General features: G+C 41.0%; 1 protein-coding gene across 1 annotated transcript; it reads left to right on the top strand.

The window, feature by feature from the left end:
- On the top strand, positions 1-27,245 carry LOC118852205 (vomeronasal type-2 receptor 26-like). Its single transcript, XM_036761883.1, has 6 exons — positions 1-260; positions 7,437-7,728; positions 13,193-13,993; positions 15,552-15,779; positions 21,532-21,655; positions 26,275-27,245. Exons 1-6 carry the CDS (start codon positions 10-12, stop codon positions 27,243-27,245), a joined length of 2,667 nt encoding a protein of 888 aa, XP_036617778.1. The 5' UTR covers positions 1-9.
- Positions 27,246-27,663: the final 418 nt, after the last annotated feature.

Genomic DNA, 27,663 nt, shown 5'->3' with positions numbered 1-27,663 from the left:
TTCACGAAGATGTTGCTCCATATTCACAAAAATGCTCCTCAACTCCTTCTTTCCCTTCTCATGCCTCTGTTGTTGCAGCTTCCAGGGTCTGGGCACAGGAGTGAGAATCCCCACTGCTTCTACCGGATTAACCCCGTTGTTTCGCGAGATGGGGACCTGGAGATTGGGATCTTTTTACCCTTGTTCTCAGTTGAAGTCAACAATGTAACAGGAGCAGAACAGTTTGAAAGTCCTCCAAACACAGCTTGTAAGCCTTATCAGTAAGTGTCTCTCTGTCTGGACTCATTTTCATTGTGATGATTAAAAAAGTCCTTGTAGTTTAGCAGTAGGACAGGCCCATGTACCATGAGGTGATGGGTGCTCTCCCCCTCATCTCATCTCTGAATATTTTTTACTTTCTTGTCAGTTTGCTCTCTGTCTGATTGACTTTAAAAGATGAACACAGAAAACCTCTCTCCTCTGCTTCCCCCCTCCAACTCCCTTGTCAAGGGCCCATTCCCAGAAAGCTCTGATCTGAGCAGGCTTGGTCTTTTATCACTCTGCCTTCCCAGCCTTCCTGACTTCGTGTTAATACTTAAGTAATCAAAGTCATGAAAGTCCTTAGACTCTATGTTCCCTGGAGTTAGGTTAATACCCTGAAGCAGCAGAATTACCTGTAGCCTGTGCCACTTTTTCCATCCCTGGGCAGAGTTTTTGCTTTTGAGTATACTGATACTGGGAGAGGAGAAATCTACCCTATCCACAGGAATGAAAACTCTCATATTTCCTCTCTACTTTTCCTCTATCAGTGGAAAAGATATTGTTAGGTCTTGTCTTTCTTATGGGTAAGTAAATTTATTATTTTCTTCTACTTCCTGGAACTAGTTACCTGTATATGACAGAGCAGGCCAGGCTAGGAAACCTCAACAATACTTACCAGACCAGCCCTGACAGCCTGAAGCTGGAACTTCGAGTGTGTTTGGCAGAGAGAGGTATGCCTAGGATGCAGTTGTAACAAGTACTGAGATTTGGAAATGTCTTTATGGAATGCCTGCTGTCACTCAGTGTTGTATGGAGAATTCAGATTTTCTCCAGGTAATATGGGAGGGGCTTTTTTATTTCTCTAAGTCAGCTTTACTGAACTGGGGGAAATCTAAAAGAAGTGGGACTGGATTGACTTTCTGGGACTTTGACAAACTATGCTGACATTTGGGGTGGTGGCCAGGCCTTAGTTTTGTGCATGGTCCTGTATCAATTTCCTTTGCAGAAAACCTGGTTTACATAGCAGGAGCTTTGTGTGTAGCAATGCAGCACTCACCTATGAGCCTCTGTAGGTCTGCACTCTAGAAATAGGATTCAGACTGAAATGGATGAATTCCTGGATAATTTCCTTTTATGACTGCTAAGGAGAAGAAGTTGGCTGTTTACTTTGTCTTCTGCTTGTGGAAGTTAGATTAAGATAAAACACTGAATGTTTCCTTGGGGATGAGAATTCTGATCTCTTCTGTACCTTCTTGTAGCCAAATGCTTCTGTACCTCTGTTTTACCTCATGTCACTTTTTAATCCCTCTGGATTCTCTTATTTCTGTTTCTACCTTTCTTTCTATTTTAAGTAAACTAACTAAATTATGATTCTTAAATTATAATTCTCTATATTTTAAATAGATGTTTCTATTTTTTGTCTAGAAGACAAAATGATTAAATCATTTTAAGTTTGGTTATCTTTTTAATGCTTTAATATGCCTTTTCTTATTTTCTTCTATTTCTTTATTATTTACCAACTAGGCAGAATTGGTGGTTTGACTCAGAGGGAAAAGAAGGTTCAACCATCCATTGGTGAAACATGAAACAAAAATGCTGTTCTAAGTGAAACTCCCTGTTAAGCCCTATATGGTATGAGTATTTTGTCTTGAGAATAGCACTCCATGGTGAAGGCAGGTCTCTAATGTTGTCCTCAGTGATAATATTTTTAATGGAAATTGAATGTAAGTGAGGTAGCCAACATCTTGGGAGTATGTCATTCTCAGCTTCTGCCTCCGTTAAAACAGGTCCAGAGGGTCTGAGAGGTGGTAATCGCTGGTGAAAACACACTAGGTATATGAAAACATTGCAAAGAATAATACCTGTATTTGTTCTTCACTACTGGCCCCTTGGTTGAACATCTGGTACTAAATCACAGTCTTTGAAATGTCTTTGGTTTTCTACTCTTCTCAATCCCTGTATGAGAAAGGGAGAAAGTGAGGAGGAGGGGGAAAGACTGAGTCAGGACCTCACCTTTCATTGGAGATGTCAGACAGGACCCGAGTAAGATACTGGGGGGCTAAAAATCCTATTCCCACATTTGTGTGAGCTTGTTTGTATACTTTCCTCCTCTTGGAATCACCTCTTCCCTAAATACCCATAAATCAAAATCATTCTCAGATTTTATGAGCCATTATTCCCTCCATGAAGCCTTTGCTTATTTCTTCAGGGGCATGGGCCCTGCCTCTGCTCAGCTTTCTTAGATCTCAGTGACATTCACCTTTACCATATCAACCGTGTATTATGGTTGTTGATATATCTATACTCCAGGACTTCTAGGGTCAAGGACCATCCATGTCTTCTTGTGGAACGAGTGAGTTACTGAAATACACAGAGTTACAGGAGTATTTTTTTTCAAGGGAAAAGACAAAGTTTATTAAGGATTCACCATTATGGATTGTCTTAAGAAATCCCACACTTTGTGACACCTGTTTTCACAAGTGGGCCAGATTCAATCTACTGAGCTAGATTTAATCTGAGCACCTTCATGGAGGATGAGACTTATATACACAAAGATTGTGGGAGGGATTGAGGGGTGGTCTGGGGTGACTAGAGAGGGGTTTAGGGAGGGTCTTGAGGAGGAGTCTAAGGAGGAGCCCTGTGGAACCCGGATGAGGTCAGACTTCAGGAACCAAGAGAATGGGATTAAAGGTGGGAAGTAGCTGAAGGAATGGATATTGATAGTACCAAGGGTGGGAAGTAGCTGGACAATAAAGGGCAAGGCTAGGTAGATAGCCTCAGGCCAAGGCCAGATCAAGTGGGAAGATTCAAGGAGAGTTCAATGGGGCTCCCAGAGACTGTATTCCAGATTCAAGGGGTTCCCAGAGACTGTACTCTCATCATTCCCCCCACAAACAAATAGGACCCAAATTCTTTTGGGGTCCAAGGGGATTCTCACAGTCTAAACCCCATCATCCCCCCCTCAAACAAATGGGACCCAAATTCTTTTGGGGTCAGGGATGAAGGTCTCAGCTTCTGAAATTGCTTCCTGCTGGCAAGGGGCATAGAGCTGTCCATGCCTCAATGGATCCAGTTCAAGGAGTACATAGTCTGAGCAGTCATCTGGAAGTTGATAGCATGGAGCCTGGAGGAGATAAATCTCACAAGGAGGTTAAGCAAACAAGCACCAGACAGACAGTATAGGTGTATAGAGAAAGGACAATTTCCCTGATGTAAAAGACAATTTCCCTGGAGGGAATTAAAGATGACTGTTTTGTACCTAACTACCCTAATCACTTGTTCTGTGTACCACACTGCTTTGGGGTTCAGAAGTGTGTGGCACACCTGCAAAGTTAGGTCAGGGGTATCTAAGAGCAAAGTTTGATATTTGGTGAGCCTGTGGCTAGCCAGCCACTGATGATCATCTGCTTCTAGGATGCTCTGGACTCGATGGGGAGTCAAAGCTTCTAAGGGCTGGTCAAGTAGAAGTTTAGAAGCTTCCTCAATTAGAGTGCCTGTTGCAGTCATGGAGTCTAATTGTTTTGAAAAATAGGCAACTGGCTTGGGATCAGGTCCTAAGAACTGGATTAGGATTCCCAAAGCCTGTCCTTTCCTTTCATCAACATACTGAGTGAACGGTTTTTCTAGATTAGGTAAAGCTAATGCTGGAGCAGGGGTCAGTTTATTTTTCAAAGTCCCAGAAGCTTTACTCTGGTCAGGGCCCCACTCTAGAAGGAGTGGGTCAGGGTCTTGAGTGGCAATTAATGGTTGCAGTTCCTCCCAAGCCTTGGGTTTAATTGGATATTGAAGGTGATGGAGGGGAGCTATGGCTGGGGTGGCAGAAGTAGCTCACCCAGGAATTCCCTGATCCCAAACAATTGGCTCAACCCTCTCCCACACCTCTGGGGGAGCATAGGGAGGTCTGGTAAACAGAGGGAAAAGGGATTTATGAGGTTTAAGTAGAGAAAATTGGCTCCTCAATTTCACCATCATGTTCCTTCCCAGTAAGGGGGCAGGGCCAGAGCAGAGTGCAAAGAAGGAGTGTTCAAACAACAGATCCTTGATACGCATGACCCGATGGGTTGAGGGGCACATAGGGCCACAGTAATTAGTTAAAACAAGAGAACATAGCCATTATAAAGTGGGTAACCTTACCTTCAGTCTCGATTTTGTCCAGGGCGGCAAGAGAGAGGTGGAGAAAGTGGGAGCACTGCCAAGCCCCAGGCTTTCCCCTCCTTCTGAGTCCTGAGAAGACTGGAGGACAGGGTACTGGGAGGAGGCTCTACCTCTTTTCCAACCTCGGGGACAATCCTTCCTCCAATGTCCCTCCTGGTTACATGCTGGGCATGATCCTGGAAGTGTGTATCCTGAAGGCTTCCTCCAGGGTGGAGCCCTAGAGGGGCACTCCTTGGACCAGTGACCCTCCTTGTGGATTCTAAAGCAGGTTTCCCCACTGCCCAAGTCACAGGGCTTCCTCCAAGGGGGCATCCTGGAGGGGCACTCCCTTGTCTTTTCCTGGCCCTGGAAGCAGCCAAGAATAGAGAATGTTCTCTGTCTCTAGCTCTTTCCCTGTATTTTCTTTCCTCTGCTGCAACAAGGTCTCTATTGTTGAAAACTCCAAAGGCCATCTCCAGTAATTGGGCCTGAGGTGTTTGGGGTCCCATTGCCAATTTCTGCAGTTTCCTCCTAATATCTGGGGCAGACTGATTAATGAAATATGTGTTAAGTATTTCCACCCTTTCAATAGAATTGGGATCCAAATTTGTATACTTCTTAATAGCTTCTATTATCTGGGCTTGGAAAAGAGCAGGGTTTTCCTTTTCTTCCTGAGTAACTTCCCTAATTTTTTTGAAAATTTATTTGCTTTTGAAATGCAGGCCTTAGGCCTTCTAACAGGCAAATTGCCATATGATCTCTTTTTCCTCTATCCTCACTCCTTTGATAATTCCATCCTGGGTCACTAGAGGGAATAGCAGCTGTACCTGGGGGATATTTTATGGGGTTATTGCTAGCCAAACTATCCCCAAATTTTTGGGCGTGTTCCCAGATTCTCCTCTTCTCCTTGGTGGTACAACAAGTGGAGAAAAGGATATGCAAATCACCCCAAGAAAGTTCAAATTGTAGGGACAGATCCCTAAAATCCTCAGTAAACTTAGTGAGGTCTTCTGAGTATCTCTCCAGTTTTTCTTTAATTTGAATGAGATCTGAAATGGAGAATGGAACATGCACTCTCCTTGTCTCCGTAGGGGAGGCAGGCACTTCCCTCAGGGAAAAAATCTTTAAGGCACTGTAGGACCTGAAGTTTGGGGAGGGATATAGGAAGTCCCGCTTCTGGTGAGGGAGGGTCTAGGGGGTGCTGGCTGACCTAGATTAGACTGCAAGGCCAGGGCATCTGGCTGGCAAACGAGAAGATCAGCTGGTACCTGATGAGGGGTAGGGGTCAGAGAGAGAGAGATACCAAAGAAGTCTGAATGGGAGGCACCTCAGAGAGAAGGGCCAGGGGAGGAGGTACTGCCATGGGGGCAGGGCTCCAGGCTGGAACCTGAGTAGGGGTTGCCTCAGGGGTTGGGCCCATGGTGGTAGATACTGCAGGGCCTGAAATACGGGCAGGCCATGAGGCCCAAACCTGAGTAGGGGTCCCTTCAGGTGAAGGGGCCACAGAGGGAGGCACCTCAACCAGACCCTTGACTGGGACCTGAGCAGGCATCACCAAGGGGGGAGGGGCCATGGGGGGAGATGCAGGGTGGGAGACTTGGACTGTGAAGGAGGCAGGAAAAGAGAGGGGTTGCACTACAGGAAGCCAAGGGAAAGAGAGGATGCCCACAGAAGGGGGAGCACAGGAAACAAGGGTGCTCCAGGGAGGTTGGGGAACAGGAGGAGGGGCTAGGGCTGAAGCCCTGGGGGCTATGAGGAGGGGTTATCCAAAATGTCCTGTTGACCCCTATTGCCCCTTTGGGGGGTGGGGTCTCTAGCTATGAGCATCTTACAATCTTTTCTGAGAATGGGTTTCCGAGAGAGCTCCACGAAGGTCATTACATAAGGAATTTCATCCATTTTCTTTCTCTCTGACAATATAATTCTAACTGTAAAAGAGTATTATATTGTAAAGTACCCAAAATAGGCCACACTTCATGGCCTTCTAGATGATATTGTGGCCAAGCAGTATTGCAAAGGTATACCACCTTTTTCTTTTTAAGTTCTTCAGAGAACTTAATTTTTTTCCCAATTTTGTAAAAGCCAGCCCAAGGGTGAATTTTTGGGAATCGAGGAGGATTGACCCATTGTGGGCTGGGGGAGGGGGGTGCGGTGCTGGAAGTCCCTTCCTCTGCAAGGAGGATCTGGGAGTAAGCCTCCAAAAGGAACAAAGAAAGACAGGAAAAAATAAACACAAAAGATACCTGGAGCTTTCCCATTCCCTAGCGCTGAGAGAATTGAGAAAATTGGGGGCACGCTTCTGGATAGGGCATCCATCCCTGTCCTCTATGCTCCAGAAGGTGTGCCCAGGTCCATGGCTTTGAGCATAAACCACTGGACCGAGAACCTGAGAGCATCAGGCTGAGTACGAGACAGTGAGCAGCTCTCTGACCTACTGGGGACCTGGGAAGTCAGGCCCAAAAAGCACCTCCAAAATGTTTGGCAAGTGAGAAGGGGATTGGGAGAGGGAGAGACTTACCTTCCAGTCTTGGTTGGAGAAGAACTTGAGATAAGCATTATTCCTGGTCTAAGGGAACCAAAAAAATGAAGAGGTTTAAGAAAAATGATGATAGGTAGGGAACCATAGGTTTCTAGGGGTGCTTGAGACCCCAAAATACTGACACGCCGGGTCCTGCAGAAAGAATTTAACTCAAGCCTTCTCAGCCAGGGGAAAAGACAAAGTTTGTTAAAGATTCTCCATAATGGTTTGTCTTAAGAAATCCCACCCTTTGTGATGCCTGTTTTCACAAGTGGGCCAGATTCAATCTACTGAGCTACATTGAATCTGAGCTGTTACATGAGAATTTAAAGCCAATAGTCCTCACCATCTCAGGAATCACAAGAAGGGAAGGGTATAAGAACAAGGCACATAGGGATGGACTATTTTTAATACAAATCCAGTGAGCTGAACAACTGTTGTAGGCTTTTGTTTTGACTTACATGGCTGGGGAAATTCATTCTTGTGAAAAGTTTTCTATTTGAAGGTTTTGTTAATGTTCCATGACCCTTACCCACCCCCACAGGTGGATGCATAAAAATTATCAGCAGGCCCTGGCTTTAGTGTTTGCTGTAGAGGAGATTAACAGAGATCCCAATCTGTTGCCCAACATTTCCCTGGGATTCCACCTCTATAACACCTACCACAGTGATGAGAGGACCTTGGAGAGCTCCCTGCGCTGGCTGTCTGGGCTGGGCCAGCTCATCCCTAACTACAGCTGCTGGGAGCAGGACAAGTCTGTGGCTGTCATTGGAGGAGCCACATCAGCTCTGTCTGTCCAGATGGGGACCCTGTTCGACCTCTACAATTTTCCACAGGTGAATGATGACATTGAACCTAATATACTCTATGCCTCTGTCTACCAAAAGAATGATAATAATAATAATAATAATGATAATACAATAGCAGCAAAGCAATAGCCTAGCATTCCTTAATGCCTTTAAAATTTTAAGTGCTTTACATATGTATTCCTTTTGATCTTCACAACAAACCCACAAGGCAGCTGCTCTTCTTACTCCCACTTACAGAGGAGGATCCTGAGACTGAGAAAAGTTAAGTTGCTTGTCCAAGATCATGCAGCTCATAAATTCCTATGGCAGGATTTAATCTCGGGTCTTCTTGACAGCAGTTTAACCCTCCATCCACTGCATCATGCAGCCTCCTCAGTCTCAGGTATGGTGAACTTCTCCTGGAGCATCAACCAGATTGTAAGCCAAAAATGGAACTGGAGTCATTTAGCTTCCACCACACCATGGGATGTGAGAGGAAACCTGGCTGTGCTTGTCCACTATAGAGATAAGTTTGCTGAAGATTGGAGAAGTTGACATGTTTACTCGTCATTACACAATTCACTGGTGGAAGAGTAAAGATTAGAACTTACATGTCTGGACTTTAATTTGAATAATCATTCAGTCTATTTTATCTCACTCCATGTGCTTCACCATTTATGGTCATTTGTTCCTTTAAGGTTAGCCCTGGGAGACAAGATGGCGACTAGAAAGCAGGGACTTGCCTAGGGCTCTCCCCGAAGACCCTCCAAACCCAAATAAAAAATGTCTCTGAATAAATTCTAGAAATGCAGAACCCATGAAATAGCAGAGAGAAGCAGGGCTCCAGGGCAGGACAGCCTGGTAAGGTCTATCACACTGAGTTGGGAGCGGAGGGAAGCAGAGGCCAGCATGGGTGGTGGCAGGACCAGCCGCACTGGGAGCTGGGCAGAACAGGCCCTAGGACCCTGAATCAGTGAGCTGTGGCAGTTACCAGACTTCTCAACCCACAAACACCAAAGACAACAGAGAAGGTTAGTGGGAAAAGCTGCAGGGAACAGAGTGAAAGGAGTTCTCAGTTTGGCCACTGCCCTGGGGGAAGCAGGACTGGTGCAGCTACAGAAATACAGCTGCAGTTGCTTCCAGTCCCAGGCCCACCTGGTGGGAAGAATTAAGTGGTGGATCAGAGTGGGAGTGCAGAGCTTGCTTAAGATCTGAGTCCGTTCTGGGTTGGCAGTTCTTGGGGGAGGAGCAGCAATGGTGTGGCAGAGCTTGCTGTATAGAAATAGCTCTGAAAACAACAACACATCCCCTCAAGCTTGGAACAAAGTGCTCTCTACTCTACAAGCAGTCATATCCCCACCAAAAACTCAAGGGTCAAGTAGTTGGCTGGGAACATGGCCAGGCAGCGAAAACGGACTCAGATGAAGACTCAGACTTTGGAATCTTTCTTTGGTGACAAAGAAGACCAAAACATACATCCAGAAGAAGTCAACAAAGTCAAAGAGCCTACATCACAAGACTCCAAGAAAAACATGAACTGGTCTCAGGCTGTGGAAGAGCTCAAAAAAGAGTTGGAAAAGCAAGTTAGAGAAATAGAGGAAAAATTGGGAAGAGAAATGAGAATGATGCGAGAAAATCATGAAAACAAGTCAGTGACTTGCTAAAGGAGACCCAAAAAATACTGAAGAAAATAACACCTTAAAAATAGACTAACTCAAATGGCAAAAGAGCTCCAAAAAGCCAAGGAGGAGAAGAATGCCTTGAAAGGCAGAATTAGCCAAATGGAAAAGCAGGTCCAAAATACCACAAAAGAAAATACTACCTTGAAAATCAGATTGGAGCAAGTGGAAGCTAGTGACTTTATGAGAAATCAAGATATTATAAAACAGAACCAAAGGAATCAAAAAGGGGAAGACAATGTGAAATATCTCATTGGAAAAACCATTGACCTGGAAAATAGATGCAGGAGAGATAATTTAAAAATTATTGGACTACCTGAAAGCCATGTACAAACAAAGAGCCTAGATGTCATCTTTCAAGAAGTTATCAAGGAAAACTGCCCTGATAACCTAGAGCCAGAGGGTAAAATAGAAATTGAAAGAATCCACAGATTGCCTCTTGAAAAATATCCCAAAAAGAAAATTCCTAGGAATATTGTTGCCCAATTCCAGAGTTCCCAGATCAAGGAGAAAATACTGCAAGCAGCCAGAGAGAAACAATTGGAGTATTGTGGAAACACAATCAGAATAACAGAAGATCTAGCAGCTTCTACATTAAGGGATCGAAGGGCTTAGAATAGGATATTCCGGAGTCCAATGGAACTAGGATTAAAACCTAGAATCACCTACCCAGGAAAACTGAATATAATGCTCCAAGGCAAAATATAGATTTTCAATAAAATTGAGGACTTTCAAGCTTTCTCAGTGAAAAGACCAGAGTTGAATAGAAAATTTGACTTTACAACACAAGAATCAAGAGAAGCATGAAAAGGTAAACAAGAAAGAGAAATCATAAGGGACTTACTAAAGTTGAACTGTTTTGTTTACATTCCTACATGCAAAGATGATGTGTATAATTCATGAGACCTTAGTATTAGGGTAGCTGAAGGGAATATACATATATATGTATACATATATAGACATATATATGTGCGTATATATACATATATATATATACATACAGACAGAGGGCACAAGGTGAGTTGAATATGAAGGGATGATATCTAAAAAAATCAAATTAAGGGATAAGAGAGGAATACATTGAGAGAGGGAGAAAAGGAGAGACAGAATGGAGTAAATTATCTCACATAAAAGTGGAAAGAAAAATTAGTTCTGTTGGGAGGGAAGAGGGGGCAGGTGAGGGGGAATGAGTGAATATTAGTCTCATTGGATTTGACCTTAGGAGGGAATGGCATACACCCTCAATTGGGTATCTTACCCCACAGGAAAGAAGGAGGAGGAAGATAAAAAAGGGGGATGATAGAAGGGAGGGCAGATGGGGGGAGGAGGTAATCAAAAGCAAACACTTTTGAAAAGGGACAGGGTCAAGGGAGAAAATTGGATAAAATGGGATATGGTAGGAAGGAGCAAAATATAGTCTTTCACAACATGTGCATTGTGGAAGTGTTTTGTGTAATGATATACATGTGGCCTATGTTGAATCACTTGCCTTCTTAGGGAGAGTTGGTGGGGAGAGAAGAGGGGAGAGAATTTGGAACTCAATGTTTTAAAAGAAGATGTTCAAAAAAAGTTTTTGCATGCACCTAGGAAGTAAGATATACAGGCAATGGTGCATAAACATCTATCTACGTAAGGGAAAAGGGGATGGGGGAGAGTGAGGTGACAGAAGGGAGGGCTGACTGGCAAATGGGGCAATCAGAATATATACTGTCTTGGAGTGAGGGGGACGGTAGAAGTGCGGAGAAAAATTTGTAACTCAAACTCATGTGAAAGTCAATGTTGAAAACTAAAAATATTAAATAAATAAATAAAAATAAAAACATAATCTAAAAAAAGGTTAGCCCTGAATTTCTTGAGAAGAGTGTTATTCACCAAAGGAAAGCTGAGCATGAGCACTGGTGTAGAAGGTCCTGGTTTTGGGGTTCAGTCATGACCACATCCACAATGTTGTCTTAAGAGCACTAAGTACTTTCAAGAATGTTCAGTTGCTGGAGAAAATTCCTGCCATTCCTCTCAAATAGTCTATTAACTTTATTAATGAGCACAGAGGAAACATAGATACATGTGATAGGACGATCCAGATAGCACCCACCTGTAAGGACTGGAAGGAGTCTTCTATAAGCACTGGTCTTGGTGGTGGGCCAATCTGCATTTCAGCTTGCTGCCTTCTGAACTCTGTCATTGTGGGTGAGGCAGATAACTGACTGTTTTGTTAGTTCAGAACCAAGAACAGAAGTAGGGATGGCTTCATGGAACAGAAATAAAGGAACTTGTGAGGGCTTCACTTAGGTGAAATGGAGGCCAGTTTTCAGTATACAACTGCTCATATTAAAAGAGGAAAGATTGACGGCCTCTCTCCATTTGTATTCACACTCTTTATGTTAGAACTTTCAAAGCTTCACTCAATACTATTTGTCTCCAACAACACCACAGATACTGATTCAACATTTAAGGGCTTTTGAGGAACAGGTAGGGGGAGATCTGTTGTGTCTCTAGCATCAGAGTTACAGATAGTTCATATCATATACTTGGAGAACAGAGTAAAACAGAAAAATTCCAATTTCAAGAGGCACAGGGATTGATTCTACTCTGAAAGCAGAGTAAAAGTTAGGGTCTAAGTTAGGGATTTACTTGACAGATTTGTGTCGCATCCTTGCCAAATGATATAGTCACATAAGGTCCCATTTAGGGAAGAGGCATACTGGTGTTTCTATTCTGGGGCTCTTTTTCCTTGATCCTGATGGGGTACAGTTATGTCAGAAAAGGAGGAATGTGTCTACTTCCATAATGTGACAGGTTCTTTCATAGTGTGACTTGTGGGTGCATACCAGATTGTCTGATCTGAGACAAAAATTGTGGTGGTTAGTGGGGTACTTGGATGGTGAAGGACCTTAAATCTATGCCCTATGGTTGAAGGAACTGGCAAAGAAACTGTAGACAAGAGAGGCAATTGGTCCATGGGACAATGGGCCTATTTTCCTCTATTCAAAAGTATATCATGTGGAGGAGGGATTAGATTTGTGCCATGTGGCCTGGGAAGGTGGACCCAATAACAATTTTTGGAAGTTACAAAGAAAGGAAATTTAGGTTAGGTGAAAGAAAGATCTCATTTCCTAACAATTATAATTATGTTCATTGTACATGAAGAACAATGAGCTGTCTTTATGGGTAGTCAGTTCATATTCATTGGGAATCTTCAGTAGTAGCATGGATGCTTAGTCCTCAGCTGTTATTATAGAAGGGATTTTTTTCTGTATTGTTTGGTTTATGTTTCATGAATATCCTTTATCAACCTCATATTTCTGATTTAATACAACCAGAAATCCATATTCAAGATTCATAAGAGAGCAAATAGTTTTTGTGGTTTGAAATGCAACATTTAAATCGAGTAATCACATATATAGGTGAATTACATGTTTTTCAAAGTAAAAAAAAATGTGCACAATACTGTTCAAGTGTTTTTCATTCATTTACAAAAGAAAACTATTGCCCCACCCACAATAACAAGTAATAGAATTAATCTAGAAATCTACTCTGGGCCAACAATCAAACAAAGAAGTGATAATATATCCTGGTTCCTTTGGGAAGCACAATGAAGACACACTGGCTAGAGTAGAAGTAATAACAGAATCTCAAAACTGTCTTCACTAAATCATTGTCTTTTTGAGGGTTCAGACAGAAGGATAAATAGAGGCTTTCAGAGATGTCACCTAGAATAAACTGTGTATTAAAATATAAAATTTTTTCTATTGACAAATATGCCCATTTGAGAATTTGTATTTTGCTTGAGTTCTCTCAAAATAGGTCAGCTGAACCATGCTTTTTTCATCCAGATCAGCTATGGTCCATTTGATTCAGTTCTTAATGATAAGGTCCAGTTTCCTTCACTCTATCAGATGGCCCCCAAAGACTCTTCTCTTCACCGAGGTGTTGTTCACTTATTGGTATATTTTGAATGGAACTGGATAGGTCTCGTTGCCTCCAATGATATGGGTGGTGAAGAATTCCTCTGGGAAATAAGAGAGGAAATGGTAAAGAATGGAGTTTGCATCTCCTTCACAGAGAAGATCCCTGTCAGTGAGAGAAGACATATGGAGTCACAAGAAACATTCATGCCCAGGATCATCATGTCATCAGCCAAAGTGATTGTCATCCATGGTGACACAGATTCATTAATGATTCTGAGATACTCACAAATGGGTCCTTTTTTACAGAAGGTGTGGATTGGCACATCTCACTGGGACATTACTGTGAGACCCTTCTATCTTTATGGTTATACTTTCCATGGGGCTCTTATGTTTTCATATTTGACAAGCGAAATTCCTGGGTTCAAGACTTTTCTTGAGAAAGTTACACCTTCTAAATACCCAGATGACATTTTACTTAGGGGATTCTGGCTTTCAGCTTTTAAGTGCTCGGGTCAACCAGAAGACCCAGAGCAAGGGATCTGTTCACCAAATACTTCCTTGGCAACTTTGCCTCTGTGCTCTTTTGATATGACTATGTCTGGCTTGAGTTACACCATCTATAATAGTGTCTTTGCTGTGGCTTTGGTTCTTCATGAAATGCTCATGAGAAAATCAGAGAAAAGATCAATGGGAGATGAAGACTACGTATTGCCTCATTCATGGCAGGTAATATTGAAAGTGTGGTCACCTTTTAGCTATGGTATAGTGAGGATATATTTTGGCCATGGGTGGGACAAGGCTTTTCCAACTCATAAATTCTCTAATTGTATGTTCCTTTAAGATTGTATTGTTAATTTCCAATAACTGTCTGTGTGCAGTGGAGCTCATTATTGCTGTTCCTTCTACAGAGTCTTCGAGTTGTAAAGGATCTCAGGGAACGACCCTCAGGTCATTCATGTATCTGGACAGAAACTGCTTTTTGCAACAACTTTGCTGGTGTACTTACAGTCATGGGGTTACCTATCTCCTCTAAAGATACCTTATTCAAATTTGTGGCAGCTATAATTTTTGAAAAAGAATTCATAATTAGCCAGGAGGGGTAGGCTGGTTAGATTATAGAATTCCTACATTGGTTGGCAACCAAGGCTGTCCTCACAGCCTGTCTTCCTGCTCATGGGTAATTTCATCATTCATTGTCATTCTGCAATAAAGGGTATGTTATATTTCCTCAATCAATGGTATTTTATGATATTTACTCCTAAGTTAGCAATGATGCACAGTTTCTCATTAATCAATTAATTCTGAACTCTGGTCCCAGGTAATACATTAATTGAAGACATTTCTTTTCCTATAAATTTTTAATGATCTTTGTCATCCGTTCCTGGAATCACAATCTTAGAGAAATATGAATTCTATTGAGCATACATTTTATTAAGAATGTAACAAATTATACAAAGAGATATTTCAATAACTCATCTGTGATAATAAAGTTTCTGGGTAAAATAACATCTAGCCATTAATCGAAACTGTTTTTTTCATTGTTTTGAAAACAAACACTCCCACTAGTCAACGCTCTCCAGATGTCAAAGTTTCTCAAACATTTCGCTTAGGTCATCATCACAGGCAGATTTAAAATCAGTTTTTTCAAAATGTTCTTTTGACTTTCTCATGAAAGTTAAGTTACTCAGTCTCTCAGGAAAGTTTTCTCAGTATTTCTCTTCCTTGCACAGTCTCTCCCACTTAAACTTACTCCTTCCCAATTCCATTCCCTTTTGAAATACAGTATCAGTTTCCTTATTCAAGGTCAAAGGGGCTAGAGAAGCCAGTGCTCCATCTTTCTAAAAATAAAAAGGAGGGGTGGTATAAAGTTCCAAAAGAATGGAAAGGTGGTGCTTGGTTAGGGTGAGGTGAGTCTCTGGCCACAAGCTTCTTCTCATTCCAGTCCATCCTCTGTTTGTATGAGGTTTTGAGGTTGTGCCAGTATCAGAGGGGAGCAGTGGTGTGTATTTGAGAGATGCAGCAAAAATGAAATCAACACACCCTGGGGATAGATTAGATAAAGGGGGTGAGAGATAGTGAGGAGTTGAGGGTTAAACTGAAATTATGAACACTATGGCTTCCAGAGGGTCATTTCTGTGTGTCCCAGTAGAAACTCGGATCTGATCCCACCTCCAAATAAGACTACAAAACTCCATAAGACTACAAAGTAGGCCCAGTATCCCTCATACAAGAGAGCCCTTCCCTCAGGCACCACCCAGTGATGAGGATTTCTCTTCCCTTTCAGCTGCACTCCTCCCTAAGGAATATGCAATTTAACAACAGTGCTGGTGACCAGGTGTTTGTGGATGAGAATAGTAGATCAGAGGCTCAATACGCCATTATGAACTATGTGATGTTTCTTGATGGGGATGAAGCTCTAGTAAAAGTGGGGCAGTTTGTCCCCAAGGCTCCGCTTGGTCAAGATTTCACAATATGTGCAGATGCCATAACATGGAGCTGGTTCCATCCCGAGGTCAGAGACATTTTAAATGTTACTTTTTTGCTTCGAATCAAAGGAATAATTCTTATCCTATTTGGTTTACTCTATATTCCATATAGGTGCAGCTAGGTGCAAAGTGGACAGAGTGCCTGGAGTCAGGAAGACTCATCTTCTGAAGTTCATGTCTGGCCTCATACACTCACTAGCTGTGTGACCATGGGCAAGTCATTCAACCCTGTTTGCCTCAATTCTTCATCTGTAAAATGAGCCAGAAGGAAATGGCAAATCACTCCAATACCTTTGTCAAGAAAACCTCTAATAAGTTTATTAAGATTCAGACATGATTTTAAAATGGCTGAACTACACAATCATTATGAATGGGAGACATCTAATGACTAATTTTAAAATGGGATTATAGGTAGAGATAATGAAGAGACCTCTCAAACCATTCAGTCCATTACCCTCTATTTTACATATGAGGAAAGTGATTCTCAGGGAGGGTGAGTGATTTATGCAAAGTCACAAGGCAATGAGTACAGTAGGTATTTAGTAAGATATATATGCATGTGTATGTATGTGTGTGTGTGTGTGTGTATGTGCATGTGTGTGCATATATAGGTGTATGCATGCATGTGTATCAAATTTTTTCATTCGGTAAAACTTATCCTTCTTTCCATCCCATTCTAACTCTTCCCTCTTCCCAAATGAGAAAGGAAGCAAAACAAATTTCCACATGACCCAATCCAAAAAAGATCATATCTCATTTTGCATTCTGAGCCTTATACCTCCCAATCAGGAAGGGGGTCACATGTTTCTTCATTAATCCTCTGAATTTGTAGTTTGTTGTTAAACTGATCAGAGCTCTTAATTCCTTCAAAGTTATTACTTTATACCTTGTCATTGTTTTAGTAGAATGAGTTTCCCTGGTTCTCTTTCACTTGGCTTCAGTTCATACAAATCTTCTATTTTCTCTGAAATAATCCCCTTTATCATTTCTTACAACATAAGAGCATTTCATAATATAAATATATACATACATACATACATACATACATATCTACAGGTGTCTATACATATTTTATATTATACATAGATGCATACATTTATGTATATTTATAATAATTTCTTCAACCATTTTCCAGTTTGTGGACACCATTTCAGATTCCCATTCCTTTTCATTTCAATAACAGCTATTAATATTTTTAAATTTTTTATTATTTTTGAACTTGAATACAAAAGGGCAAAATATTTCCATGTACATGGCAGAACATAAAAAGAAGATTCAACATAAAAACATGACTTTCCACTTCACACTGTGTATTTTTTCCTGAAAATTAAGTAATAAACACTATACGCCATTTTCAAAGCTATTCTGTTTTTCTATAATTCCTTCTAAGTTTTTTTTGTTCTCTGTCATGCACTTTTTATTTTTTTTCTCCCTCCCTCCCATACTTACCATAGAGAAGGCTATCTTTGACAAAAATAGTTGTATGTATTTGTAGATATAGATATATAGATATAGACATATAGATGTGTGTAAAACCATAGCACACATTCTTCTATTTATCATTTCCTTCTCTGGAGCTAAAAAGCAACTTCTTTCGTAGGTCTTTTGTAGTTGATTTGAGTATTTATAATACTCAAAATGACTGACACTTCAATGTTGTTCTTATAGCAATATTGCTGTTACAGTGTACAACATTTTCTTGGTTCTATTCATTTCACTTTTAACTATTTCATGCAAGTCTTTCCATGGTTTTCTAAAATCAACCACTCATCATTTCTCATAGCATAGTAGTATTACATTACAATTATATATATACTACAACTTGCTTAGCCATTCTCCAATTGACAGGCTATTAACAGTTGACATTCCCTCAATTTCTACTTCTTTATCACCAAAAAGAGAGCTGCTATAACATTTTGCAACATAAAAGTTTTTTCTTCCTAATCAATTTAGGAAACATACCTAATAGTGGTATTGCTGAGTCAAAGGGTATACAATTTTATAAAACCAATTATAACAATTTTGGAATTCTAGATTGCTCTCAAAGTGGTTGGATGAGTTCATAGTTCCATCAGCAGTGAATTAGTATCCCAATTTTCTCATATCCCTTCCAACATTTATCACTTTCCCCTTCTGTCATTTCAGCAAATCTGGTAGGTGTAAAATAATATCTCAAAGTTGTTTTAATTTGAATTTTTCTAATCAGTAGTGATGTAGAGCATTTTATATGACAATGTATAGTTTTGATTTCTTCATCAAAAACTGCCTCTTCATATTCTTGACTATTTATCATTTATCATACTGTCATGCATTTGGAAAAGTTCTTTATAAGTTTGAGATGGGAGACCATTATCTGAAAAAAATCTATAAAAATTTACTCTCAATTTTAAAGTTTTTATGCCCTAATATATTGTGAATTTTTGTACAGGTACCATGTACTGCTGAGTATAAGGTGTATTCCTTTCTTTTCCCATTCAGTCCTCTCTGGATATCTTTCTTATCTAAGATTCAATTCATGTCCTTAATTTCTTTCTTATACGATTTGGTTAGATTTTTCTAATTCTGTGAGGGGAAGTTTAAAATGCCCCCTTAATATAGAATTACTATCTATTTCCACCTGTAATTCTTTTAACTTTTTCTTTAAAAATTTGGTGCATATGGGTTTAGTATTGATATTGCTTCATATTCTATGGTGCTTTTTGTCATAATGTAATTTCCCTCTTTGTCTCTTTTAATTAAATCTATTTTAGATTTAACTTCGTGTGAGATCATCATGATTGCTACCCATGATTTTTACCTCACTTGAAGCATAATAAATTCTACCCCAGCCCTTTATTTTAACTCTGTGTATATCTCTTATTTTAAATGTGTTTCTTTTTTCATATTTTATTTAATATTTTTGTTTTCAACATTGATTTCCACAAGATTTTGAGTTATAAATTTTCTCCCCATTTCTCCCCTCCCCCACTCCAAGATGGTATATATGCTGATTACCCCATTCCCCAGTCAGCCCTCCCTTCTGTCACCCCACTACCCCCCCATCCCAATTCCCCTTACTTTCTTGTAGGGCAGGATAGATTTCTATGCCCCATTCCCTATATAACTTATTTCCCAGTTGCATTCAAAAACAACTTTTTTTGACCATCTGCTTTTAAAACTTTGAGTTCCAAATTCTCTCCCCTCTTCCCTTCCCACTATCCCTCCTTAAGAAGGCAAGCAATTCAACATAGGCCACACATGTATCATTACGTAAAACCCTTCCACAATAATCATGTTGTGAAATATGACCTATATTTCCATCCATCGTATTCTTGTCCCCTTTATTCAGTTCTCTCCCTTGACCCTGTCCCTTTTCAGAAATGTTTGCTTTTGATTACTACCTCCCTTGATCTGCCCTCCCTTCTATCATCCCCCCTCTCTTATCTTATGTTTGAACTCAAAGTTTCTATACTGCTCTAATCTTTTTGTAAGTAATTCTTTGTAATTATCTCTTTCATTAAGGATCTGCCTTTTTCCTTTAAGGATTAAACTTAATTTTTCTAGGCAAGCTATTTAGGGCAATGCAATAAAGTCCTGCACCCAATACCAGCTAAGAAGCTCTGGTCACCTCATTCTGACCAATTGTTTGACTCCCTTATGATCTATGGGCTGAGACTTTGGCCAGTAGCTGGCACAGATTGTAATGCCCCCAAAGCCTTGCTGTTGGCATAGGCAGGGGATTTGGGCCTCAACGTTGGCTTTTGCAGTGGGTTAGAGTCTCACTGCTGCCTTGAAGAAGCATAGGATGTGCTGAATTGCACTCCCTTTTGACCACATTAAGACAGACCTTTTCTGAAAACCTCTTAAGTTGTATTTGGCTACAATATTGATTCATACCTTTTTGGATAGTTTCACTACTCCAGAATTTATTTTGAGACATTATTTCAAAGCTGTTGGGGGAGGGGATGTTGGAGACCTCAGGAGAGTCTTTATCTTCACTCTGTAATCTTAGCTATGCATTGATGTAGGAACTTTAAATAGCATCTAGTATACCCTCTTCATTTAATATAGGAAGAAACTGAGCTTCAGAAAGATAGTGTCTTACCCAAGAGGTTTCCAAATCTGGTATTCTTTTTCCTGTCCTACAGCCATGTGAATGAAAGGAAAGCATCCACTGAGATTAATTTAGGGAGAGAAATGGTATTTAGGCCTGCAAGATCTTTGTTCTATAGAGCTGAAAAATGGCTTGAACTTTATACTTCTAACTGGCTGAATTTCTGAGTGTCCCAGAATAGGCTATTTTTCTGAAGGACTTTTACAATACCTTTTATTTTGTGTTTTATTCTCACTTCATTCTTCTGGTCCTTCAACCCCCAAAGACTTGTAAACTTAATGGAAACAGAGTAAATGAATTTGTTTACCTTTCAATCAATTTTTGTCAATCATTTTGAGTAACATTCACAACATATTTATTATCCTAGCATTTCAATCGTGAAGCCATATAGTTCAAACCAGTTAGCTTGCTTTGAAGATACTGAAGCCCTCAGATTTCAAAATTTGGTCCAAATAACTTAAATAGTAGAAAATGTGGGATTAAGACCCAGATGCTTAAATGGAGAATATTTCAATACTTTTACATTTGAATCAGGTATAAATCTCCTAACCCTTGTTATAGGGAGCCAGGTTTGAGGAATTATGACTCTTACATGTATAGGTCAGCCATCACACCAAAATTCCACTTATCAGGCTGCTACATGACTCCTTACCATATTACTTCTCATCCCAGATTTAAGGCAATCAAGCTGTATTTTATAAAATTAAATTATAAAATTATAAAATTAAAAACTTATTTCATTAACAAATTAACTCTGATGTTCCAATGAAGAGACTATTCATCAGTGCGCTCTCTCTCTCTCTCTCTCTCTCTCTCTCTCCCTCTCCCTCTCTCCCTCTCTCTCTCTCTCTACCTCTCTCTCTCTCTCTCTCTCTCTCTCTCTCTCTCTCTCTCTCCCTCTCTCTCTCTCTCCCTTTTTCTTTGTCTCTTCTTCTGTGTGTGTCTCTGTCTGTCTCTCTATTTTAATCCCTCCTTTAATTCTCCCAAAGACTTAGTGTCACTGGCTATTTAATTAATCATCAGGAAAATAAACAACATTATCACCCATTTAAATACTTCAAAAATGTTGAAAGCTCGTAAATGGTCACCAACAAATGTCAACTTGGACTTCTGACTTCTTAGCTCTGGAATAACATTACCACCACTCATCTCTTTTAGGATGTTCAAAGTCTATTGTCAAGATGCTTCTTGGCAAGGAAAGATCTTCCTTGAGCAATTTTTGCAGGAAAAATTCTCTTGGTCTTTTTTCTATGTGCTTAGTCTCCCCCAGACATGGCAATTGGGAGCTTCTCTAAATAGTAAACTGCCACTCTCAGCAAGATCCTCATTCTTCTTAATGATACATAAAATCGAAGGGGCAAGGGAAGAAGCCCTTCTTAAATATCTCCCAATAGGTAAGCACTTATCTGCAGAAAGTACCATTATTATTCTCATTTTGAAGTTTAGCAAAGTGAGATAGACAAAGGTAAAGTGATTTACCTAGGGCCATACAACCAGTATGAGTGGCTGGATTTTAATTCAGGTCTTCCTGACTCTAAGCTCAGTATTCTATTTACACTCCCACTTATCTGTCTGTGGGAGTGGCTGTAGACGTAGTGGTTACATAAAAAAGCTTCTTTTTCTACCCCAAATCTCAGTAGCTCTCAATTAAATATGTCTATTCCACTCTTCTGTCACTATCTCAGGTTCCCTTTGGAGTATGCAGTGACAGCTGTCATGCTGGATTTAGGAAGACCCCTTTGGAGGGGAAGGCTGCCTGCTGCTTTGACTGCTCCCCATGTCCAGAAGGGGAGATCTCCAGTCAGATGGGTGAGTTTTTGCAGGAAATGCACTTCTCGCTATAGAAATAGAAAAATAGTCAAGAGGAACATCGTGGTCTGAGTAAGAGGTTATATGAGACCAAGGAGGATGAGAGGAGTATCCTCAAATAAGTATCCAGGACATGATGCCATTTTTTGCTATTTCTCCAATTTTTTAAAAAACAACTTTTTATTACATAATATTTTTAGTTTTCAACATTGATTTCCACAAGATTTTGAGTTAGAAATTTTGTCCCCATTTCTACCTTCCCCCACCCCAAGGTGGCATATTTTCTGATTGCCCCTTTCCTCAGTCTGCTGTGCCTTTTGTCACCCCACTCTCCCCCATTCCCTTTCCCCTGCTTTGTTGTAGGGCAAGGTAAATTTCTAAATCCCATTGCCTGTATATCTTATTTACCAGTTGCATGTACAAACAACTTTTTGGAGCATTTGTTTTTAGAGCTTGGAGTTCCAAATTCTCTCTCTTCTTCCTTCCCCACCCACCCTTCTTGAGAAGGCAAGCAATTCAACATAGGCCAGACTTGTGTCCTTATGCAAAACACTTCAACGAGAGTCATGTTGTGAAAGACTAGCTATATTTCCCTCCATCCTATTCTTTTCCCCCTTTATTCAATTTTCTCCCTTGATCCTGTCCCTTTTCAGAAATGTTTGCTTTTGATTACCACCTCCCTTGATCTGCCTTCCCTTCTATCATCCCCCCTCTCTTATCCTTTTCTCCCCTACTTTCCTGTAGGGTAAGATAGCCAATTGAGTGTGTAAGCTATTCCCTCCTTAAGTCAAATCCATTTAGAGCAAGATTCACTCATTCCCTTTCATCTGCCCCCTCTTCCCTTCTAATAGAACTGCTTTTTCTTACCACTTTCATGTGAGATAATTTATCCCATTCTCTCTCTCCTTTTCTCCTTCTCCCAATATATTCCTCTCTCACTCCTTAATTTTATTTATTTATTTATTTGAAGTACCATCCCTTCGTATTCAACTCACCCTCTGCCCTCTGTCTATACTGTATGTTTTGATCTTCTTTGTCACCCAAAAAAGACTCTATAGTCTAAGTCTGAGTCCTTTTATGCTGCCTGCTGCTCATGTTCCCAGCCAACTGCTTGACCCTTGATCTTTTCTTGATGTTATGATTGCCTTCAGAATGGAGAGTACTTTGTTCCAAGCTTCAGGGGCCTTGCACAGCTGTTTTCAGAGCTACTTCTAAGCCACGACAAGCTCTGCCCCATCAGTGCTCCTCCTCCCCCAAGAGCCACCAACCAGGAATGCAACCCAGATTCAAGCAGGGCAAAACAAGAGAACCCTGTGCCAGTAAAACTCTTCCTGCACTCCCTCTCTGATCTTTGGATTGATTCCTCCCACCAGGTGGGCCAGGGACTCAGGAAACAGCTGCAGCTGGAGCTCTGGAAGCAGCCCCAGGAGGTTCCAGCTGCTGCTGGTGCACCACCTCTGTTGCCACCAGGGCTGGGGCAGGACTGCACACTTCTCTCACCCCAATCCAGCAGTTTTCCCACTGACCTGCTCCCTGGTCTTTGGTGTTTGTGGCTTGAGAAGCTTGGTAACTGCTACAGCTCAGTGATTCATGGCACTGACTCCTGCTCTGCCAGACTCCCTGTCTGCTCTGTCCTGGTGAGGCCCACACTGGGCTGTGCTCTCCTCCCAGTACAGTGTAATAGACCCTTCCCAGTGTCTATCCAGGCAGTCCTGGGCTGGAGACCTGCTTCCCTCTGTTATTTCGGGGGTTCTGTAGCTCTAGAATTTGTTCAGAGCCATTTTTACAGGTCTCTGGAGGGATTTGGGGGAAAGCTTAAATGAGTCCCTGTTTTCCAGCCAGTATCATGACTCTGTGCCCGCATGATACCTTTGATGCCACTACACAATGAGATGTGTAATCTAAAGAAAAAAAAAACATTTGCCTTTTTATTTCTTTACCTTGTCCTGGATAAAATGGTTGGTGTGTAGAGGGTGTATATGGATATAAATATAGATAAAGATATATGTATGTATGTATATAATACATATATGTCTGTATGTGTCTCTGTGTATGTGTGTACATATGTTTGTATACAAATACATATGTATAAAGATATATATTTTTTTCCGGGTCAGAGCCAAATTTTCCACTGGATGTAAGGTGGCTGGACCCAAGATTCCATCAGGGATCTATTCTAAAATAAGGCTGGGGGAGGTTATTTCAGGGAAACTATTTCCAATCCAGCAGAAAATCAAGGGTAGTGATTGAAATGAGGCAGTGTGAGTTTCTGAGGTGGTTAGAGTTACATTATGGTTGAAGGATTTAAGGTGAGATTTTTTTTCTGGCATCAATCTGCAAAGGTCATTAGAACAAATTGCTCTCAAGTTCAGATACAGAGGAACCAGCCAACCCCCCTTGCTCCAACTGGGTTGTCATGTTTTCTTAGTGCTATTCCTTCCTCCACCATAATAATACCTGGGACTGTGAAATGAGAGTCAAGAATACCTGGAAGATTTGATTCATTCTGGAGGAGATCAAATTGTGTGGGCTTTGAGGGTTAACTTAAACAAGGTAAAATAATTTGCAAGATGCCTGAGAGTTACAGAAATAAGGAAAGGGGAGGGGAGCAGTTAAATCTTCTGTGGCCTCTGTGTTGTCCAAAATAAGGGATGTAACCAGTCAGCATTTGTAGATTAGGGCTACTTTCAACAGGCTTCTCCTTCTTTTCTTTTGCATTCTCTATCTCTCTCTCTCTCCCTCTCTGTTGTTATCTCTCTGCCTCTGTCTGTCTTTTTATTTCTTGACCGCATGGCTCTCACTCTGTTTCTTCATATTTCTGTCTCTCTCTGTCTCTGTCTCTGTCTCTGTCTCTGTCTCTGTCTCTATCTCTGTCTTTCTGTCTCTCTGTCTCTCTGTCTCTCTGTCTCTCTCTCTCTCTCTCTCTTCTTCCTCTGTCCCTCTCTCTCTTTCCTTCTTCCTTCTAGGTTCTTGGGTGTGGCCTTTTGACTGAGTCCAAGTTTTACAGAATAAATCCTTTTATTTATGGGATTTATTCTCTGAAGTTTGGGTTCAGTCAAAAGGCTGCACATGAGGACCTAGAACATGCGGTCTTGAGGTCTCAGGTACCCTACTTTTACACAATCTCTTCTACTGCCTTAATGTGGGAAGACATGCGTCTTTCTCTCACAATGAAAGTCATTTCTTGATTCAGTGATGGGGATGAGAATGATGGTAATAAAAAGTATAATAAAAGCCGACACTTATGTAGACATTCAATTTTGTGCTTTATATGTGCTATCTTCTTTGAATCTCTCAATAATCCTGTGAATGAGGTACAAGTATTATCCCCATTTCACTGATAGACAAACGAAACCAGACAAAAGTGAAGTGATTTGCCCAGGGTCACAAGGGTAGTAGGTATCTGAGGCACGGTTTCATCTCTGGCATTCTTGCCCTCCACTTCTATTCCCTACTTAACTTGCCATTTATTTACTTAGGCTGTATAGTAAAATTCAGAGGTTTTTAGGATTTTGTGACATCCCCAGCATGCACCTGTTTGGATTTTCACCTGATGTCACAGAGGCAAGACAAGGCTTTATCTAGTACCCAAAAGATTCAAACTATAGAAGATCCCAGAAAAAAGAGGGGGAAGCAAAGAGGAGAAGAAATTTCTAGTAAAGAGACAGACTGCTGACAGCAAGGTTGCATGTATGGTGCCGCTGAGGGGTTTTGGAATGCTATTTCCCAGGCTAAGTTCAAGAAGATCTTATGGATCTGAAGGATAGTGTTAAAATATGCTCAATCCAATATTCTAAAAGCAAGGAAAAATTAATTCATGAACCAATGAGAATTTCTCTTTAAGCATTCTGATAAAACCTAGGTATTAAAGAGTGATGGAATTCCATGTTGAATATATCATGGAAAGGCATTGATTCCCTCTGGATTAGCAGGACGGACACTTACAAAATAAAAGGATCTCTCTGTGGGAAACCTGCCAGCTGTTTAATGTCGTCAATCAGTCAGTCAATCAATGGCCATTTAGTAAGTGAAAGTCTTGGTGATAAATAATGGGGACAGAAAGAGAAAAAGGAAGTGATTCCTACACACGGGGAGCTTCCATTTGAATGAAGGCGACAACACAAATGTACAGTATATGTATCTACCAAAAATGTGTCAAATGCATATGAACTAGTTGTGAAAAGGGGGTAAACTGGGAGCTGGGAAGAAGGAGGATTTCTGCAGGCAGTGCACAATTAGAGTGGTTGTTGCTAAACAGAACACACAGAGAAGCAACCTTTGTTTGATACAAAAGGACTCAAGTTTTAAGTTTATTGTCCTCAGCGAATAGATGAAGAGGACCAGATATCATCAGTTAAGTAAAAGGAATAAAAGATCGATGTGATCTAAGCCCAACCAATGACACAGGACACGAACAGACTGGGCTTATGTTTGGATGCCACCTTACCTACCTATCTACCTAACTACCTATCACTGACATTATCTCTCAGCCAAGAGGGGAGGGGTATTGCATCTTATGGAGGCAAAAGGAATTGTTATATATCATGATTATTTTCTTTTTCTGGGCATGGAGATAATTCTTTGAATCCAAACCTGTAGCGTTTGTTTGTCTCCTGCAGATGCAGATCAGTGCATGCAGTGCCCAGAAGATGAATATCCAAATAAGCAGAGAGATCACTGCCTCCCCAACCTTGTGACCTTCCTGAATATGGAAGAACCTTTGGGGATGACTTTGACCTTTGTAGCTGTTTTCTTCTCTTTACTCACAGCCCTAGTTCTGCGGATCTTTGTGAAGTTCCAAGACACCCCCCTAGTCAAAGCCAATAACCGGACTCTCAGCTACACTCTCCTCATCTCCCTTATCTTCTGTTTCCTCTGCTCCTTGCTCTTCATAGGCCAGCCTACCACTGCCACCTGCCTTCTCCGACAAACAATATTTGCAGTTGTGTTCACAGTGGCTGTTTCCTCCATTTTAGCTAAAACTGTAATAGTGGTTTTGGCTTTCAGAGTTATAAGGCCAGGGAGCAGGATCCGGATGTTCATACACCCTAGAGTGTCCAACTATGTTGTTCTCATCTGCTCAGGGATACAAGTGATTTTCTGTGGCATCTGGTTGGGAACCTCTCCTCCTTTTCCAGAGGCAGATTCACACTCTGAATCTGGCCACATAATCCTTGGATGTAATGAGGGCTCTGCCTTTGCATTTTACTGTGTCCTGGGCTACATGGGCTTTCTGGCCCTGGGAAGTTTTGCCATAGCTTTCCTGGCCAGGAAGCTGCCTGATACCTTCAATGAAGCCAAGTTCATCACTTTCAGCATGCTAGTGTTTTGCAGTGTCTGGGTGTCTTTCATCCCCACATATCAGAGCACCAAAGGGAAGGCCATGGTGATTGTAGAGATCTTCTCCATCTTGGCCTCCAGTGCTGGGTTACTGGGCTGCATTTTTCTTCCCAAATGTTATATCATCCTCTTGAAACCCGACAGAAATATACAGAAACAGACCAAGAATCAATGGGATTCCAGAGGCAAGATTTTTTTTGGAGGTCAGCCTAATACTTCCAGTTCTGGGAAAAATAGGTTTGAAGAATAATCCACATTAATTTTCTGTTGTTATATTTGTCAGTTTGGGTGATATTTCAACCCTAATTAGTATACTGTGGAATTACTTCTGCCTACTTTGTAGAATTCCGCTCCTATAGGTGGCTGGATGCCCACAGTACAGTTGACGATTGCTGTTTTGAAGATGTTGCTATTAATTTTGGAGGACACTATCACCAATGGAGTGAGTAAAATCTGAGAACTCCCAATTTTCAGAATTTTTGAAGTTCTCATCTCTTGAACAATAGGGGAATGGAAGAGCAAGAGTTATGTGGAAATTTCCTATATATAGTGGGAGTTCCCATTAAGGATTCCTTCACCACAGGATTCATTCAGAATGTAAAGGGTTCAGCTCCTGGAACTTTGGTGTGACATCCCTCACTTTTTCCGTTCAAACAATCTCAAGGTCT

Source organism: Trichosurus vulpecula, chromosome 1 (assembly GCF_011100635.1).
Source record: "Trichosurus vulpecula isolate mTriVul1 chromosome 1, mTriVul1.pri, whole genome shotgun sequence".
Taxonomy (NCBI): Eukaryota; Metazoa; Chordata; class Mammalia; order Diprotodontia; family Phalangeridae; genus Trichosurus; species Trichosurus vulpecula.
Note: the sequence above shows the minus strand (reverse complement) of the source record. Positions and strands in the feature narration are given on the sequence as shown.

Coding starts and splice junctions, on each gene's coding strand:
- LOC118852205 (XM_036761883.1), top strand. CDS start 10: ATGTTGCTCCATATTCACAAAAATGCTCCTCAACTCCTTCTTTCCCTT. Junction 261..7,436: donor ACAGCTTGTAAGCCTTATCA/GTAAGTGTCTCT, acceptor CCACCCCCACAG/GTGGATGCATAAAAATTATC. Junction 7,729..13,192: donor ACCTCTACAATTTTCCACAG/GTGAATGATGAC, acceptor TTTTTCATCCAG/ATCAGCTATGGTCCATTTGA.